At 46.4% G+C, this 19,115-nt stretch overlaps 1 protein-coding gene across 3 annotated transcripts in view; it reads right to left on the reverse strand.

Annotated features, from left to right (window-relative positions):
* Positions 1–10,271: 10,271 nt before the first annotated feature.
* ESYT2 (extended synaptotagmin 2) overlaps positions 10,272–19,115 on the reverse strand; it is a 74,604-nt gene continuing 65,760 nt past the window's right edge. For all 3 annotated transcript variants that reach the window (XM_077761434.1, XM_077761425.1, XM_077761440.1), the window contains 6 exons: positions 18,275–18,660; positions 17,015–17,113; positions 14,949–15,080; positions 13,376–13,481; positions 12,273–12,322; positions 10,272–12,177 (listed from right to left, as the gene is read on the reverse strand). In XM_077761434.1, the coding sequence (XP_077617560.1) occupies positions 12,132–12,177; positions 12,273–12,322; positions 13,376–13,481; positions 14,949–15,080; positions 17,015–17,113; positions 18,275–18,660 (819 nt within the window). In that variant the 3' untranslated portion in view covers positions 10,272–12,131. The remainder of the gene's footprint in view (positions 12,178–12,272; positions 12,323–13,375; positions 13,482–14,948; positions 15,081–17,014; positions 17,114–18,274; positions 18,661–19,115) is intronic.

Consider the following 19,115-nt stretch of genomic DNA (forward strand, 5'->3'; position numbering starts at 1 on the left):
ACTCTTCCCTGAGCACTGTCCCCCCCATCCCGGGCCCCTCATTCTCCGAGCTGAGGCTCCCCCAGCTCACCACACCCACCACACCCTGAGGGCTACACATCCGGCACTGAAATCCCGTCCCCTCCCGCCCACCGCCCACCGAGCCCTTCTCCCTGCGCTCACTGTCCCCACACCTACTCTGTCACCTCCTCTGGGGGCTCTGCCTTCTGAATAAGGAGGTGACAGAACGGGCAGGTTGTGGACCGACAGCGTGCAGGCGAGCCAGCTCCACTCCTCACCAGCTGTCTGCGCGGCCTAGGACGGCCTCAGTGACCCCGGTGTCACTTTCCTCATCTATACAATGGGGGCAGGGATGGTCTTAGTGAAGCCCTGGGAGCCCAGGCACGGAGTGCATGTACGTGCGTTTGCGTTTCCTCGACAGAAGGGACCCCAGGCCTCCTTCAAACCGGGTACAACTTCACTGTCTTCAGCCCTGTCGTGTGAGCCAGCCTCTGACCCTTCCTCTCCACCAGCCCTGTCTGAGCCTCCATGTCAAGACTGTGCCCTGTTCAGCCCTACATCCTCAGAGTAAGTCTGGCACCTTATTTGTGTATTTGTTTGTTTGGTTAGTAAGCTCCACGCCCAACATGGGGCTTGAACTCACAACCTCAAGACCAAGAGCCCTATGCTCCGCCTGAGGCAGCCAGGCGGCCCCTGGCACATTTTAGACTCTTGAAGAAAATGTTTTCTGAATAAATGAATGAATGAGGTGTGAGGGTGATTTCCCTCCCACGTGTTCTAAGGCCCCGTGGCAAGGCAATAAATATAAATATAAATATAAATATAAACATATTGTGGGGATGAGCACTGTTATGTGGAAACTAATTTGACAATAAACTATTTGTAAAAATAAATAAATAAATAAATAAATATAAATATAAACTAAAGCTGAAGCTGGTTGGAATGGAACATATAGGCTAAAATAACATCTTTGATAAGGGACCAACTGTAAAATTCAGTTTTTTTTTAAATTTATTTTGTATTGGACAAATAACACAAGTCACATTGTTCAAATTCAAAGGAAACCACTCTTCCCACTTTTCTGAGTGTCCTTCTACAATATTTCTGGAAGAAAACACAAAATTTGTCACTTCATTATAATATTTATGACCAGGAAAACAAGCTGAACGAGAGGAGGTCACGGGCTAGGAACTTGAACGCGGTGCTGGGGAGACGGGGCGCTCACAGGTCTGGGCGGAGCAGGGCACCGGCCGGCCCTGGAGCTGGACGCGCTCCAGCCCCTGAGTCACTGGTTCCAAGAAAGAGGGAGGGTTCGTGACTACTCAAGACGCAGCTGCAGAAACAGTTCCTTCCTTTTTGTGGTTTTATACTGTAGCGTCTCCAAAAGTAAAAGTTGAACTTGGGAAATGTGGATGTGGATGCGCTGGAACAACGATGAAAGAAAAAGCAGAGGTGATTGGAAGCTGCAAGCCCACGTCCGCGCTCCGGCCGCGGGAACTGGGCAAGAGACCGTGCAGGGCACCTGCTGGGCCCCAACTGAGCGACCCCTTGGGGAGCGCTGGGCGTGGGGGGGGGGGCCTGGCTGCCCCGTGGGTGCTAGGAAATCTCCTAGGTGCACATATGAAAGTAAGTATGAACCCTACCTCATACCATTCACAGAAATTCACTCAAAGTGGAGCAGAGACCACCATTAAAGCTAAACCACAACATGTCTACAGGGGCTCCTGCGTGGCTCTGTCCCTCATGCCTCGCGCTAGATCTCAGCTCAGGTCTTGATCTCAGGGTCATGAGTTCAAGCCTCACGTTGCGCTCCGTGCTGGGCCTGAAGCCCACCTTAAACGACAAACAACAAACAAAAACATAAAGTGTCTATATATGTCTTTCCTCTTCCTTCTCCTTTTAAATAACGTCTCTGAAACGATTTGCTCTTCAGGAGAAACTGACCATAGCCAACCTTTTGCTTGAAAGCCTTCAGTGCTCGCTCCTTGCTTTAGGGTGAACGCCAGAGTGCCCAGCCCTTGCTGCCTCCTCAGCCTGGGCTGCGCCCCTGACTTGCCCATTCCCTGGGGACTCCGCAGGGCTCCCTCACTCAGTGCCTTCACCCCGCCTGCCTGAACCCTCCCTTCCGGCCTCACATGCCCTTCAGAGCTCAGCTCAGTGTAATTTCCTCCGAGACGCAGCACTCTGCTCACAGCACACAGCATACAGTAGACGCTCACTGAAGGCACTGAAGACTGAGTATCCACTGGGCTTGGCAGTGATCTTACCGGGAGCCCCTTGTGGAGCTGAGGGAGAAGCCAGAGACACCCGGTGTCCCTTTCACAGCAGGAACAGTGTCCTCGTGCGCAGGGCCCACCCTGCTGAGGGTCCCCAGGATGTCATTTACATTTGGCTAAGTCTACCAGCAACTTCTATTAAACATGTGACCCTTGATCTCTCAGTCATGAATCAATGCCCTTTCCTTGCTTGCTTGCTTTCTTAATATTTACTTATTTATTCAGTGAGAGAGAGCGTAAGCAGGTGAGGGGCAGAGAGAGAGGGAGAGAGAATCTGAATCAGGTTCCACGCTGTCAGCACAAAGCCCAATGTGGGGCTTAAACTCACGAACCATGAGATCGTGACCTGAGCCAAAATTAAGAGTCAGAGCTTAACCAAGTAAGCCATCCAGGCGTCCAAAGGTGCTTTTCCAATGTCCCATTGATATACAAGTAAGATTTCCCTTTCACAGGGGCACCCAGGGGGCTCAGTCAATTAAGCATCTGATTTCAGCTCAGGTCATGATCTCACGGTTCGTGGGTTCGAGCCCCGCGTCGGGCTCTGTGCTGACAGCTCAGAGCCTGGAGCCTGTTTCAGATTCTGTGTCTCCCTCTCTCTCTGACCCTCCCCTGCTCATGCTGCCTCTCTCTCCCTCTCAGAAATAAATAAAACATTTAAAAAATTTTTAAAAAAAGATTTCCCTTTCATAACTTTCCCCGGAATATAAATTTTAAGAGCACTTATTATAGGTAGCTTAGAGATTAGTCTTGTTTTATCCAAATAAATGATAGTTTGCTAAATAATTTTATGTCATATATTCTGTCCTATATTCTTTTGGAAAATGTTCTGCAAGTCCATATGTGTACTGGAAAAGAACTATAGCCTCATTGGCTGTTACTGAACAATTAAATTCAAGGAATGATCCAAATATTTTTGTGATAGTAAAACAGTTTAATAAAATAATAACTGGTTATTTTATTATGTTATAAAATAATAATTTTACTAAAATTATTTAGTAACAAAGTAATGGGCCATCAATGCACTTAATCTTTTTTTTAAGTTATTTATTTATTTTGAGAGAGAGAGAGAGAGAGAGAGAGAGAATCCCAAACAGGCTCCACAATGACAGCACAGAGCCCAATGCAGGGCTTGAACTCACCAACTGTGAGATCATGACCTGAGCTGAAGCCCTGAAGCCAACAGTCAGATACTTAACTGACTGAGGCCCCAGGTGCCCCAAAGCATTTAATGTTTTTTTTAATGTTTATTTATTTTTGAGGGGGGGGGCAGGATGAGTCGGGAGGGGCAGAGAGTGAGGGAGACACGGAATCCAAAGCAGGCTCCAGGTTCCGCACTGACAGCACAGAGCCCGACACAGCGCTTGAACCCATGCACCATGAGATCATGACCTGAGCCTAACACCCAAACGACTGAGCCATCCAGGTGCCCTGCTTTTCATCTTAATAAGAATGATTTAAAGGTAATTATTTTGCTGTATTTATTTATTTTTTTAAAACACTTACTCATTTTTGAGAGAGAGAGGGAGAGAGTGCACACACACCTGTGTGTGTGCTCAAGGAGGGACGGGGCAGAAAGAGGAAGGTGGACGGAGGGTCTGAAGCAGGCTCTGCGCTGACAGCAGACAGCCCAACAGCCCTATGTGGGGCTCGAACCCACGAACCACAAGATCATGACCGGAGCCAAAGTCGGACACCCAACCAACTAAGCCACCCAGGCGGCCCTATTTTGCTGTATTTAGAGTTAGCTGTGCTGGTTTAGAAATAACCTCAGTGGTTTCCTCATCCCGAGGAGTCTATAGAACATGCTGGTGGGATCTGCCCATGACCTTGCCACGCTGGCTTCGTAACCAGCCCTGAGACCCTGGGCAAATCATTTTCTCTGAGAGCCTGGTTCTTCTCCTGTGAAATGAGAGGCAGAGCTAAGATCGCTAGTCGCCCCGTCCCCTCTCAGTTGTACAGATGTGCAAAATGACGGAAACGGCACAAGGGACCTTTAAAAGCCTCAGCGTGTTGCAGTGGCCACAGTGGGGCCTGGTGGGACTGAGGCCCCTGAAGTGAGACAAGGCATCAATCAACCTGCTGTGCAAGGACTTGCCCGGTGGCCCTCGCGGAGTCCCATGCCACATTTCCTTTCTCACATGAAGACACACGCGTAAAGGCCAATTTTGGTTCCGATGTGTAAGGAATGCATGCTTCCACTCACTTCCTCTGCTCCAAACAGCTTGGAAAGATGAGATTTAAAAGAGAAAACAAAAGGGGCGCCTGCGTGGCTTAGTCGGTTGGGCGTCCGACTTTCGCTCAGGTCATGATCTCGCGGTTCGTGGGTTCGAGCCCCGCGTCGGGCTCCGTGCTGACTGCCAGCTCAGAGCCTGGAGCCTGTTTCGGTCTGTGACTCCCTCTCTCTCTGACCCTCCCCTGCTCATGCTGTCTCTGTCTCTCTCCCAGAAATAAATAAAACATTAAAAAAAAAAAAGAGAGAGAAAACAAAAAATGCATAGCTGTGCCCCAGCATACATGGAACAAGATCTGAGCACGTGGGTTTCAGGCAGCAGACAGGCAGCTGCGTCCAGAGTGCAGAAGGGCTCTGCGTGCACCGCAGAGAACAGGGACCAGGTCTGGGCTCAGTGCCTGCAGTCAAGGGCGAGGTGGACCCGTCTGTCCAGGAAGAGAAGCCGACAAGCTCACAAAGCTGGTGCCTGTGGCACAGTTAATAGGGAGCCACGGGCCAGGATGTAAGCTCAGGACCGGCAGCCACACCAAGTCCCCTCTCACTTGGATACGGGAGCTGTGGTCTCAAAATCTCAAATATCACCAAGGAGTGGGGTCTCAGAATGTCCTTTAAGACCTGCTCTGGACCAGTGATTGGGAAGACAAAGACTGAGGAGGGGTAGGTAGGATGAGCTTAGTTTCCCCCTAAAAAGAATCAATATTTTTAAAATAATTTTTAAATGTTTTATTTATTTCTGAGAGAGAGAGAGAGAGACAGCGTGAGCAGGGGAGGGTCAGAGAGAGAGGGAGACACAGACTCTGAAACAGGCTCCAGGCTCTGAGCTGGCAGCACAGAGCCCGACGCGGGGCTCCAAGCCATGAACCGTGAGATCATGACTTGAGCTGAAGTCGGACGCTTAACCGACTGAGCCACCCAGGCGCCCCTAAAAAGAATCAATATTGTGTAGACCATCTTCTCTGACCTCAGTGCACTTAAATTAGTGACCAACACCGAAAAGGGAGGGGAAAGCATTCTTTGTTTTTGTTTTTTTTTTTTTTACAAATAGTTTATTGTCAAATTAGTTTCCACATAACNGGGGAAAGCATTCTTTGAACTTAAAAATGTTCTGAGTAACTCATGGAATAAAGAGTAAGTCCCAGTGGAGACTAGAAGACACTTAGATCTAAATGGCAGGGAAAGTACTTACCGAACTTGGGAAGTGAAGCTGTAGCAGGGTGTAGGGTGAAATCTATAGCCATGAATAAATTTAAATTTTTTAAAGAACTGTTGAAAATAAGTTTGATGTTGACTATAGGAGCTAGAAAAAGAGAGGCAGAGTAAACCTAAAGTAGATAGAAAGGAAGCAAGCAGATTCGGATAAAAAAATGAGAAACAGTTGATGTAATAAAAGAAAAAGCAAGGTCTTTACAAAACCAATAAAATAACCTGGATTTTTAGTAGGATTCCATAAGCAAGAAAAAATAGAGGACACAAATAAACACTATTAGAAAATTAAAAGAAGATGCAGCTATAGATATAATAGAAATATTAAATTCATAAGAAATATTTTTCCAATAAATTTGAAAGCATAAAGTGGATAATCTTCAAAACTGATTTGGTAAGAAATAAACGCATAAACTAATACAAAATTTTAAAACAAATTTTAATCAAAATCTCCCTATTCAAAACGTAACGGTCCAGAAAATTTTATAGGCAAGTTTCACCGCTTTCCAAGAGACAGACGGTCACAATCATATACAAATTGTTTCCGAGAAAAGAACAAAAGGAAAAAGACCCACCTCACAGGACCACAATCCCAAATAAACCAAATGCGCGTAAGCCTTGCCTCAGGCTCTGCTTTCAGGGGAACCTAGACTCAAACTCAGTTTGAGATGATCTTGGAAGAGCTAAACATACCCACATATGCACGTCCACACATGTGTATGCAGACACCTGTACACACATGCATGTGACATGCACATGCAAACAAGTGTGTATGCACATGCACACACGTAATACACATCCAGGCACCTCACACACACATTCATTCACAATCACACACATATACACACACATGCTCACAATCACACGTCTATAATGTATATGCACAATACACAGAGACACACTCATGCATCTGCACATGTGCACAGTACATGCATACATACAACACACATGGATATATGTGCACATTCACATGCACACATGCCCAAATAATATATACCTGCACACACAATGCACACACACCCACATGCCCATGTACTCACAGTACACACACATGAGTGCATGCACCTGTGCACACTTGTGCACTCAGACTTTTGCACGCATACTTGCACACAGATATGCACCAGCATACATATACATTTGTCTGCTTCCTCACTGGCCTGCATACCACCTTGTGCATAGTGCGTGTGTACAAACACATCGCTGGATGGAGAGCATTATCACAGTCGGGCCTTCATTTTGTATTTTGAGAAAGTCAACAAGAGGCTTCATAGGGTTGTATGTATATATACCTCATTTCCTCGACTTGTAATTGTTTGCCCTCCTGGTACACTGCCCCGAGCAGCTGCCTTGGTGCAGAACTGCCACTGATGCTTTTTGACAGTTTTCCCAGGAGCCAGATGGGTTAAGGAGTTCCCCGGTGATGCGGCTTTTAGGGGAGCTCTAAGCCTACTCTGCATCCCCCCTGCTCGGCTGCAGTTCCCACTGCTGTTGTAGCCCTACGGCTGCGTGACTTTTTCCCCGTTAGATTTCTTTTTAAGTAATCTCCATACCCAATGTGGGGTTCGAACTCACGACCCGAGACCAGGAGTCACACACCCCGCTGACTGAGCCAGCCAGGTGCTCCTCATTTTCTAACAGCTACTAAGCATGTGTAAGGCACAGAGATTTAAATGTTCTTATGATTGGCCCCTTCTTAAGGACTTGCTAGTAAGTTTTCAGGTTATCTTCTTAGGGTTTTTTTTTTTAGTATTTTTATTTATTTCTAGGAGAGAGAGAGAGAGAGAGACAGCGTGAGCAGGGGAGGGTCAGAGAGAGAGGGAGTCACAGACTGAAACAGGCTCCAGGCTCTGAGCTGGCAGTCAGCACAGAGCCCGACGCGGGGATCGAACCCACGAACCGCGAGATCATGACCTAAGCGAAAGTCGGACGCGTAACCGACTGAGCCACCCAGGCGCCCCATATCTTCTTAGGTTTTAAGGTAGACAATCTCGTATTTGAAAATGACTTCCTCCATACAAAATGTAACGTCTTTTTTCTTTTCATGCCGTCTTGCCCAGGATTTCCGGAACACCACAAGAAAAAGGCAGACCTCCTGGCTCCTTTCCTACATTTCTGGTCAATTGTTGCTCAGATGATTATACCCTTGGCTTTTTGTTGCAATATATATACATTTTTTATGTCTGTCAGTACCTTTCTCTTTAGACTTTACTAAGAACTGTCAATAGGTGTCTTTCTTTAAATGGAAAACTTAAGACAAATTAAGTTTTGCCAAACTTTAGCCTTAATTTATTCAGCAGTGTTTGTTCACAGTGATAAGCAACTGGAAAAAGATTTAGGTCACACCCCATCTCTGCCCCTGAGAGCTGACAGTGCAGCCAGGAAATGGTTCTCAATAAAGCAAAACCCGGGGGCGCCTGAGTGGCTCAGTCGGTTAAGCATCAGTCTTCAGAGTTTGGCTCGGTCCTGATCTCACCTTCATGAGACAGAGCCCCTTGTCAGGGCTCCTGACGGCGTGGAGGCTGCTTGGGATTCTCTCTCGGCCCCTCTCCCGTTCGTGCTCTCAAAAATAAACTGTAATAAAGCTGTAGCACTGCAACGATGCTAAGTCTATGAACGGAAGCAGCATGGTGCTAAGAGACCTTGTAACGGGGGCGGCGTTGGCCAGGGACACCTGAGGAAATCCTCTCCAAGCTAGAAGTGAAGGGTAGTGGAAGTCAGCTAGGCCGGGGCAGGGGCAGGGCAGGCTGGGGGCACGGAGATGGGGAGCAGGGCGGGAAGTCTGAGAGGGAGCATCGTGGGTGAGCGGTACTGTAGAAGGGAGTACGGCCGGGAAGATCTCCGAGCTTGATTCTCAGAGCAACTGAGAACAGTGATAAGTTGGAGACGGGCTTTAAAAGACCCCTTCGGCCGTTGCATGGAGAACGCAGGGGGCGGGGGCCACAGCCCCAGCGCCGGGGGCTGGCAGGCAGAAACGGCAGGGGCTTGGACTCAGCGAAGCGGGGGGTCTTCTCGACCCGACCTGAAGGGCCTGGTGTCTGCACGTGGGGAGGGAGGCAGAGGGAAGGTCTGGGTCTCCATCTCAGGCTGCCGGGCAGACAGTGACAGCAGGACAGAAACACCGTGAGCCTCTCCGTGCAGAGGGCTAACGAGGAGGTGCTGGGTTAGCGGGTGTTGAGTCCAGCAGCAGAGTCTGTGTTGCAGACATAAACTTGGAAGCCATGGTGTGTCAAGTGCTGTCAAGCAGAACGCAGAGTAAATAATAAAAAGGGGGCTGGGACTAAAACTTGTGTTCGTCCACATTTACCGCCAGGCTGGGGAAGAGCAGCAGCCGGCAGCGCAGAAGGGAGCCCGGGGGGCCGGCGCGTGGCCGCGGGCGCCCGGCAGCAGGGGCCCCCCGGGGCTCCCCCTCCTGTCCGAGCCAGGCTCCCGTCAGCTCTTCTCGGGACTCTGCTTACAAAGCACACGTAGGGACCATCTTTCCCTACTCGTGATGGTCTTTCAGATGAGCTGTTTTCAAGACTCCGAGTCTAAGGCAGGCAGAGTCGAGTAAGATGGAACAAGACGACTAATACCAACGACCGGGTGTGTTCTTTCAGAAATGAAAGAATTCACAAATAGCGTATATAAATAAAGTACCACATCTACTCTTCAAGTTACTTGACCTCACGTTAAAAATTTCACTTCAAAAGACAAAGGAAAAACAAGTCACAAGTGAGCTAACATAAGTTTATTGAATAAATACATGCACTGTCATGTAAAATTAGTTGATCAAAAAAGACATTCTATAATAATAATAAAAGCCCTCTGCTGTTTCCATTTGCAGTGGGGACAACCAGAGTATAAATGTGCATACGCCCTGGTCTATGCTGAGCTTCGGTTCCGAAGAAGGGCTGACCTCCTGATGAAGAGCATCTGCAGGACGACTTCCCGGAGCAGAGGAGAGAAGTGCGGGGAGCACAGCAATGACCTGGAACCTGGGAACAGCAGCGTCACACTTCCGTACGCTAAGGCACAGGAGAAGCAACCCACATGGACAAACAGAATCCAAATCCATTTAAGTTAATTTTCCTCCCATTGGTTTGGCTCAATACAGAAAAGTTAACGTTCCCTTTTCCTAGATGAATCGATCATTAAGCAACAGGGACAGATTTGGGGACCCTGGAGTGAGGAGTCTGGCCTTGAGTGGAATTCCCAGTCCTTCCCATTGATCGCTCATTTTGCCAAACAGGACAGAATCACACCTGGAAATGTTTTTTCTTTTACGTCCTTAGAGTCGTCCCTTTTCTCTCTTTCCCTTTAAGAGAAGGCAGCCCACTGCCAGGGTCCCCAGGCTCCTCCGTCCTGCGGCGAAGGCGGGTCTCATGCTGCTATTGGCTTTATGCTCTTCCTTGTATTTATTCTGCCTGATCGCTTACAGCATTCCATAAGGTCAATTAATACCGAAAGGTGAGCACATGGCTGCAAAACAAGATGTTTAGGATGTTGGGGAAAATTACAGGTATGATAAATTCCAGTCAGTGGTCATTTTTTACAGATTATGCCAGAGGCCCTTCAACAGACTGAAAAAAAAAATAATCTTCAATAAATCTAATACCATGGACAGGCAACCAGACTTATTACCTGCTTTTATCTTGCTGCTGAAATACCACCGCAGTTAAATGTTTTGTGTGCATGTATGTTCATGTGTACGCCAACATATTCATAAACTTCTGTACATTACTGTTGGAAACGGTTTATAACGAGGCTTTATAGTGAAGTTTCACTAAATAGGAAGCAGTGAGATTACACCGGTCTTTACGATTACATGAACCGTGCTGTGAGGCTATAGACTCCATTATAGATAAACCTATGGTTTAAAGTGTAAATTAAAACAAGCGTGAGCTCTGCTGGCAGGCAGGAGTACGCAAGGTGACAGCCAACGTCCACCACAGGCACTTTGGTGTGTTTGGTCACATGGGCTGCCCACGAGTCCGTGAGGCGCTTTACAGTAAGATCTCCGATTTCAACCACAAAGCTTGGTTCCCCCAGAATCCTCACACATGGTTTCAGAATGTTCTGATGGCTGAGGAAGTCATTTGCATCATACAGCTTAACACACTGAAAACTCTTTCTGTGTCCATGTGTGCTTCTGACAGGCGTGCACGGCTTACACGCTGCCACGGAGCCTCACCCCCCAAGAGGTCTGGGACACGAGGATGTAAAACGTGCTTTTAGTGATCTAAACAGAAAAAAATATTCCAAAATAAAACCTGTATCACAGCATCCCCATACTGAGGTCAGTCACGGCATAAGGTGAGGAAACCGCAGAAACAGTTATTTACAACCAACAGAGCCACCGTCTGGCCCCAGAGGAGCCTCTGCGTTGGGCAAAAGGAAGCCGGGCGCCAGCTCAGGGCTTCTGTCAACGTGTGAGGTCACACTGACGGGTGAATGAACGAGCTGTTGGTTTTTAAAGCAACTTCCTACCTCCTTCCCCAGATCCACCTCACGAACTCTATGGTGACCACGTGAGCCTGTCTGTCTTCACAGGCTGGGAAAACACTGAAAACTAACAAGCCTTATGACCGACTATTTCACAATAGCCTAACTGCTAACATTGAAAATTTGTGTTGTATTTTAGGAAGTATAACTGTGTATCTGTGTACTACTTCATGAATACGTTCTATCAAGCAATTAAGACATTTCATGTAAGAAACTTCAAATTAGTGCACTATGATTTCTGAACAATGACAATGCTCTTAGTATTTTGTATCACTCAGTTACGCGTTTCCTTAGAAGCACTTCAACTGACTTCTCAAAAATACATTATTTCTATTTATAAAAGTGGTAATATTTTGAATATTTTCTTCATTTGTGATGGGCAGACTATACTTATTTAATCTTTAATCTTTCAGCTTTTCTTTTTAAAAAGAAACACCATAAAATTGGTCACTGAGAACTTTTTCCTGCAAAGACAAAATTATTATGTGTCATAAGAATTTCCTAAGTTTTAGAAAAAAAATATATTTCCTTAATCCATTTTCTTCAGAGTTCAAACCAGCACGTAGAGATTATAAAAAATAGTCTATTTACATGGCAGAGTGTACCTCAGTGAGTACAAAACAAGGCAACAGTCAAGCCCACACACAGATCTGCGTCCTGGCCAATACGACGACGTACAGCTTTACGTGACACGATGACTACTACCCTATCATACGCTAGAGTAACTGGTGAAATACTACAGGAAATTAAACACACAAAACTTGATGATAATATTGGCCAAATGTGCCCGAAACGTCAGCATGTTTTATAAAACTATTAAGATATGTATAACTAAATACACTGAAATTATAAAAACAATATTGGTGTGTCTGTGAGGGGTGCACGGCGAGCGCACGAAGGTGGGTGGACACGCCGGGTGGGCTCCTCGGGCCTGGCAGGGACTACGTCACCACGTGTGGTCTCGTGCCATCTTCTGTGAGGTCGTACCTAGGGGTGCATGGGGACATGACGACAGACATGCGGTCAACTGGGGAACGTGCTGTGGGGCACACACGCGGGGCTCGTCCGTGGTGGACACTCACCACTGCGTCCAGCCCTTGGCCAGTTCTTCGGACGCCAGACCGACCAGCACCTGCGGGTTAAACGACACCTGTAACAGGGGGTGGAGCGAGCTGCTGCTGCCTCGCTTCTCCCGGCCTCTCCGACCTCCTGCTTCAGTATGGAGCCCACTCCGTACCTGGAGTGTCTCCCCGTCAGGGCTTTTGACACCGATGGCCCCCCATGAATGACATGGCGGGTCATAACCAAGAGCTCTGCCCTGTATCCAGGGCTCTCAAACTTCAGTTATTAAGAAGGACCAGTGCAGGGGCGCCTGGGTGGCTTAGTCGGTTACGCGTCCGACTTTCGCTTGGGTCATGATCTCGCGGTTCGTGGGGTCGAGCCCCGCGTCGGGCCCTGTGCTGACTGCCAGCTCAGAGCCTGGAGCCTGTTTCAGTCTGTGACTCCCTCTCTCTCTGACCCTCCCCTGCTCACGCTGTCTCTCTCTCTCTCTCTCTCCTAGAAATAAAAAAAAATATAAAAAAAAAGAAGGACCAGTGCAGATAATTTACAGAGGTACTGGCTCAGGCGCCATCACTGGCAGCATGCAGGTACGGATTATCTGTAATATAATATTATGCTAAACTCCTCTTGCCTAACTGGAGCTCCAGGTACATTTAATATTAAAAATATAAAATCTTACGCATGATTTACATGTGAATTTAGACAAAGACCAGAATAAATTTAGAGAAATTAAGCCACTAATTGTCAGAAAAAGAATAGTTGGTTAGTGAAGGAGGTAGAATTGTTAAAAGAATATTTTCCTTCATGTTTTCTTTCAATGTGACCCAACATTTTTTTAATTAAAAAATTAACTCTTCAACTATATGTTCATAGTACTTGTATGAGGAATATGCCAATAATATAAATATGTAAAAACAATGAAAATAAAATAATTTTCAAAATGTGCTCATGTTTTAGATGACATGGTCTTTCATGGCCCACTATTTTATAAATAAGCATTAATCAGAGAGGAAGTTCACTCCTTTCCATTTATTTAACTATGGTCTAAGACCATGCCCCTAGGGTTAAGTGTTTAACGTTTATAAAATAAAGGAACCGGATCAAGGATATTTTTTAAACTTACTTTGCCAAGAAGCCCTTTATCTTTGGACAGGAAGCCGCCACTGTTCTTCACTGCTACATCCAGCGTTCTCCTCTGCACTTCTGGTAATGAAACACTGAAATCAAAGCTGACATGGAAAAGAGAAACCCTTCCATAAGTTTCTCCACAATGTTGTGGTCGTTTAATTATGACCAAAAAATGACACTTCTGCTCATGAGACAGTTCCAAATGTTATGATGTTTTTATTATAAAATTGACTTCTGTTCAATGTTTAGATCTGGCATTTCATGAAGGCTCAAAAATAATTTTTCCCCATTATTTTCCAAACATAACTGAAGACTCTGGCATCCTAAGTAGGCGAAAGGTTGTAGGTAAGTGATGAATTACTGAATTCTAACTCTGAAACCAACAATGCATAATATTGTATGTTAACTAAAATTTAAAAAAAATAAAAATAAAAACCAAAACTGAGTATGTGAAAGACCCTCCTGCCTGTGGCTCCTTCATGTATAGGGAGGGGTGTTCTTTGAACACCCGCCCCACCTCTTCCCAGTAGGTGCAATGGGAGACTGGATGTAGGCAGGACACAGCTGTTAAGTCCACACCAGTTCTCTCATCCAGGCTTAAAGACTAAAGAACAGTAATTACAAAGCCGGGGTGAGTGAAATAAAGACAAGTATTATGTGATATAGCTTCATGGAAGGGAAAGGATCCATAGTGCCCTTTTTAATGGTTGAAGTCAGAAACAAACATGCCTCAGGGAGCCAAGTCCTCAAAGCTGGCTGGAGTCTGGCCACTGTGAGGCAGAGTCTCTGGCAAACCAGAGGGTTGGGGGCCTAAGACCCCGGAGGGACAGGACTGGAATGTGACCAGCCTTTCCAGGAAGCTTCAGCAGCTAGAAACCCAGACCTGCAGGTGGGGTCTCTGAATCCTTAACCTTAGCTGCAGCCAAGTGACAACACTGTCAAAATGTGCTCACACCAGGGACTGGTGCACACCTCCTGTCAGTTTCTGTCGGTGATTTAAAAAGAGTTGCTGGCATGAACATATGATAAACAACCAGTCCCTTTAAAGATAAATGTAAACAAAAATGACAGATATTCTGACACCATTTGACTCTGTTATGCTGACTATGTTTTTTAAGCTACAGACACTGTAATGTGGGGAACGAATCTGCAGACTGAAGCTCTTTAAGTGTGGTGTGAGGTCCCCGGAGACCCTGAGGCGCTCTCTGGAGGTTTCCGATGGCAGAAGCAGACACAACCTCTATCAAGAGACCATTAAAGGGATCTGTAAAAATGTTAAACGATAATGCCATTCTTTTCACTTTTTTTATTGTTTTGGAAACTAGTTGTTTTTCAGAAGGATGTTATGTTTTAAATTATCATAGACTTATTGTTGTTTAAAATAAACTTAAAGTATACTTATTGTTGAATTCTTAGTTTTTACTTGTATGTGTTAGTCTGGAGTTTTTTCACTGATACATCCCCAACAGTGTGTTGGTTTAAATGCATTAGTCATTCAAAGAGGTACTGATCAAACCTTTCTTAATTTCTTAACTCGACAGTCTACCCCCCTGAGTGAGCACCATTACCTCTGGTCAAACACGGGGTTCAGTGTTTTCTTTGACACGTGTGTTTTCCTCCTTCCTGACCTCCTCTTGTCCGGTAACAGATACATGCGGACGTAGGGGTCAGAGCCGTCCTCAGAGAAGGCAATGAGATTTCTTACGACACAAACCAGAGAACAATCAATATTAGAATCTAGGAAAACAACCATCAGCATCACATTCACATTTCTTATTTTGATTTCATATTTATCTAAACCGCTGAGAAGCACAAAGGAGCGAAGTGTGTTTCTGTCTTCACCTTGTACTAGCTTGTTGACGGAGGGGACTTTTGCCTCCATTGCTTGAGCCCAGAGTTTGGGGGACATTCTGATATTTGCTTTGAAAATGGAAACTGATGTTTCTAACGCCCATCTCCTCCCAGCGTGAGGGAATGCGGCAGCCCTTGCAGCCCAGGGAAACCCCATCCTCCATGCTGCCAGGCTACTCCCCCCACTCTCTGCCCTTCTTTCACCTAAACCTTTTACCTCCTTTGTGCAACCCATGCTGCCCTTCTCCTCAGGCACCTGGTCTGAGCCAAACAGAGTCTAGTATAATTATATGCAACTGTTTCAAATTATTCACTTACTGATCAACCTGAAAATCTAGGTAGGAGACTATTTGGTGAGAGTTCTCTACAACAGTAATTATCACACAGCAAGAAGGTATAAGGTGCTCAATAAATAGATTCAGAACTGAACTCTGCATTTATATCATATTTCTTTTTTTAATTTTTAAATGGTTCCATTTATTTCTGAGAGAGACAGTGTGAGCAGGGGAGGGTCAGAGAGAGAGGGAGACACAGAATCCAAAACAGGTTCTAGGCTCTGAGCTAGCTGTCAGCACAGAGCCCGACACGGGGCTCGAACCCACAAACCATGAGATCATGACCTGAGCCAAAGTTGGACACTTAGCCAACTGAGCCACCCAGGCGCCCCTAGTTTTCTATGTTTCTAACAGCCTTATATTATTTTTAGTTTTTAAGTTTATTTATTTACTTTGGGGGGGAGGGGGGAGAACAGGTGCATGAGCAGAGGAGGGCCCGAGAGAGATGGAGACAGAGGATTCCACGTAGGCTCTCCACTGGCAGCACAGAGCCGATCTGTGAGGCTTGAAATCACAACTGTGAGATCACAACCTGAGCTGAAGTCAAAAGTAGGGTGCTCAACCCACTGAGTCCCCCAGGTGCCCCTCTACCAGCCTTTTATAAGATCCAAATACACAACTACAACTGAGAGAGAAGTTACATAAGAGGGAAAGAATTAGTTAGCTCCGTAGCATCATCACTAATCAAAGACAAAGTAAAGCAACATTGTCAGCTCATGCTACACTTCCTAAATCAGTACACTGCACGATAAACTTCCTGATGGAGGTGGGGGAAGGTACACCTGTACCCTGGGCACCAATGCCGACTGGTATGCTCCAGAAATAGTCTTGAAAGACTACTGGCCATACCTATCAACCTTTTTGGATCCTCTGAATTATTGATAAAAACTTACTCTTGGATTATTTAATCCCAAAGAGACACTTGAAGAAAAATATGTTCACCACCATGTTACATGTAACACGGACACTCTAAACATCCAGCAATATGGAAAGTGATATTGAACTGCAGTAGGGCAGTTCAAGAGCGTAGTACGGGGGCGCCTGGGGGGCTCAGTTGGTTAAGTGTCTGAGTCTTGATTTCAGCTCAGGTCATGATCTCATGGTTCATAGGTTCCAGGCCTGCCCCAAACTCTGTGCCAACAGCGTGAAGCCTGCTTGGGACTCTGTCTCCCTCTCTCTCTGCCCTTCCCCTGCTCTCTCTCTCAAAACAAATAAAAATAGACTTAAAAAAAAAAGTGTATTACAAAACAACCAAAATGTTTATAACAGAAAACGTTTATGAAGCAATGTCAAGAACAAAAAAAGAATGCAGCATGAATACTAGGACTATAGTATAATCTCATTACTTTGTCCTTCAAAAATGAAGTAAATTCATCTGTTTCATGATGTAGAGCTAAGTGTTTGCTCCTCATCCATCACCCACCTGGGGGGCCCAGGGTCCAGCTCACCTGCAAGAGTGCACGACCACCACGAGCTTGTTTCTCTGCGAGCTGTGCCGGATGGTCAGCTGTATCTGCCCCAGGGGCGACTGCCCCAGCGTCGTCCCACTGGGGAAACAAAGCGGGAGGTCACAGCTTGCCTCAGAACCAAGTGGCTGGGAGTCAACACGCACAGGAAGGATTCAAATTACCTACGGGCTTGAACATAAACTGAACTTCTGACTATTAATCAACCAGCTGAACTCGCATCTCAGATAAGGTTTCAACATAACTTCATTATTCAGAACTGACAGCTTTCTCAGTTGGGGCCCATGGTGAAAAGGAGCCTCAGAGGTGTTCTCATCACAAACATCGATTCTGTGGTCTCTGCAAAGCACCGTCTAGCCTGTAAGCACCCAAATCGACACGTGCTTTCTCAAAGCCCTGCAAGTGCTGCTTGCTCTGCTGTCTCCCGGCGGCCTCTCTCAGGAGACTGCTCTCTCAGGGTTGAAGCATTGACTCCCAAGACCGCCAACGGCTGCTTTGGTGCAATGTCCCCCAAGATCACCTCAGCTGATCCCCTAATGTAGCTCCTGAGAAAAGTGCTTTCTTAAAGTTCTACTTCCCTTCAGAGAAAGAGAGGAAGGGACTTTTTTCCAAACAGTGAAGCTGAGCCAGTACGAAGGAGAAAAGCTGAGTGTGGGCCACACACAACTGCGCCCTTCCTCAACCCCCAGGAGTGTGCGTTTCATCTCTGCCTCCGCTTCCTAGCCCCCCACACACCTCTTAGAACGACAAACAGGAAGACGAGCTTCAAAGGGCCACTTTACTCCTTCCACTGACGGAAAACCTTACTGTCTGAAACTTGTGATAACCGTAAGCTGTTTTCCTCCTCCTCTGAAGAACCCAGGAGAGCACAGCTACGAATGCAAAGACTAGACAACATGTGACTGGTGGAGGGAAGGGGAGCTGAGCCCGCAGGACATGTTCTTCCCCCACAGACACAACCACTGCACGAAAATCGAGCATCAGCTCTAGATCCTGCCTTCCAGGTGTGAGGGCAGGCACACTGGCTCAGACCCTTTCCTATTCGCCCCTGACCCCACTGCTTCTTAATCCCTAAATGAGCCAAATATTAGGTCCTAGAAAGTGGCAAGTTTATTTTAAAAGGCAAACACTCAGTGAGCAAAAGGACAAGGACACCTTTAGTTCTTTTGGCTAACTCAAGACCGTGCTAGCAGGAAGGGTGTGTGCTCTGATACGACAAGAATAAAGGAAGGGTCTGGTTACTTCTCCAGCTGCCGCAGCCTCTGCCGAAGCTCCTGGGTGGCGATGGGCAGGGAGATGTCCGAGGCTATGCTTGGAGTGGGCTCCTTAACGGAGACATGGCTGGGGGAGCAGGTGGCACTGGTCTGGAGGCTGGAGGAACTCCTGCCCAGGTCGCGTGGGCCCTGGGGGCTGGCCTCCACAGGCTGGGCTCTCTCTTCCATGCCAGACTTATGGCTGCCACCGATGACCGGTGTGCACGGGGCTGTGCTGCTCTCACCAGAGCCTGGCGATGTGGACATCTGAGACCGGACAGATATTTTTCTCCCTTCTTTGGAAACAGAGGGTCGCTTTACTTGAGCTGAGTGTTGGTGGTCTGGAGACCTTTCTGGCTTTTCAAGGTGGAGTACCTAGAATTGGAAATAAACACAAAATTAAAATCAGCGACACTAGAACGGCTTGGTACATGAAGAATATATGTCGTCAGATATATTCATTTGTAAATGTTTCCTTAAAACTTGGCAAAAAACATAAACAGTTTCGTCTATATGTTCAGCTACTCTGTTATTAAAGTAATGTCATATTACAGTAAGTTTAGAAAAAGGAGGGGCACCTGGGTGGCTCAGTTGGTTGAGCACCCCAACTTCAGCTCGAGTCATCATCTCACAGTTCGTGAGTTTGAGCCCCGCGTTGGGCTCTGTGCTGAGCTCAGACCCTGGAGCTGCTTCAGATTCTGTGTCTCCCTTTCTCTCTCTGTTCCTCCCTACTTGCACTCTCTTTGCTCTCAAAAATAAATAAAAACTTAAAAAATAAATAAAAAAAGACTTAGTTCTCATTTGAAAAAAAAAGAAAAGAAGAAGAAAAA

This window comes from Crocuta crocuta, unplaced genomic scaffold, assembly GCF_008692635.1.
Source record: "Crocuta crocuta isolate KB4526 unplaced genomic scaffold, BGI_CrCroc_1.0 scaffold408, whole genome shotgun sequence".
Taxonomy (NCBI): domain Eukaryota; kingdom Metazoa; phylum Chordata; class Mammalia; order Carnivora; family Hyaenidae; genus Crocuta; species Crocuta crocuta.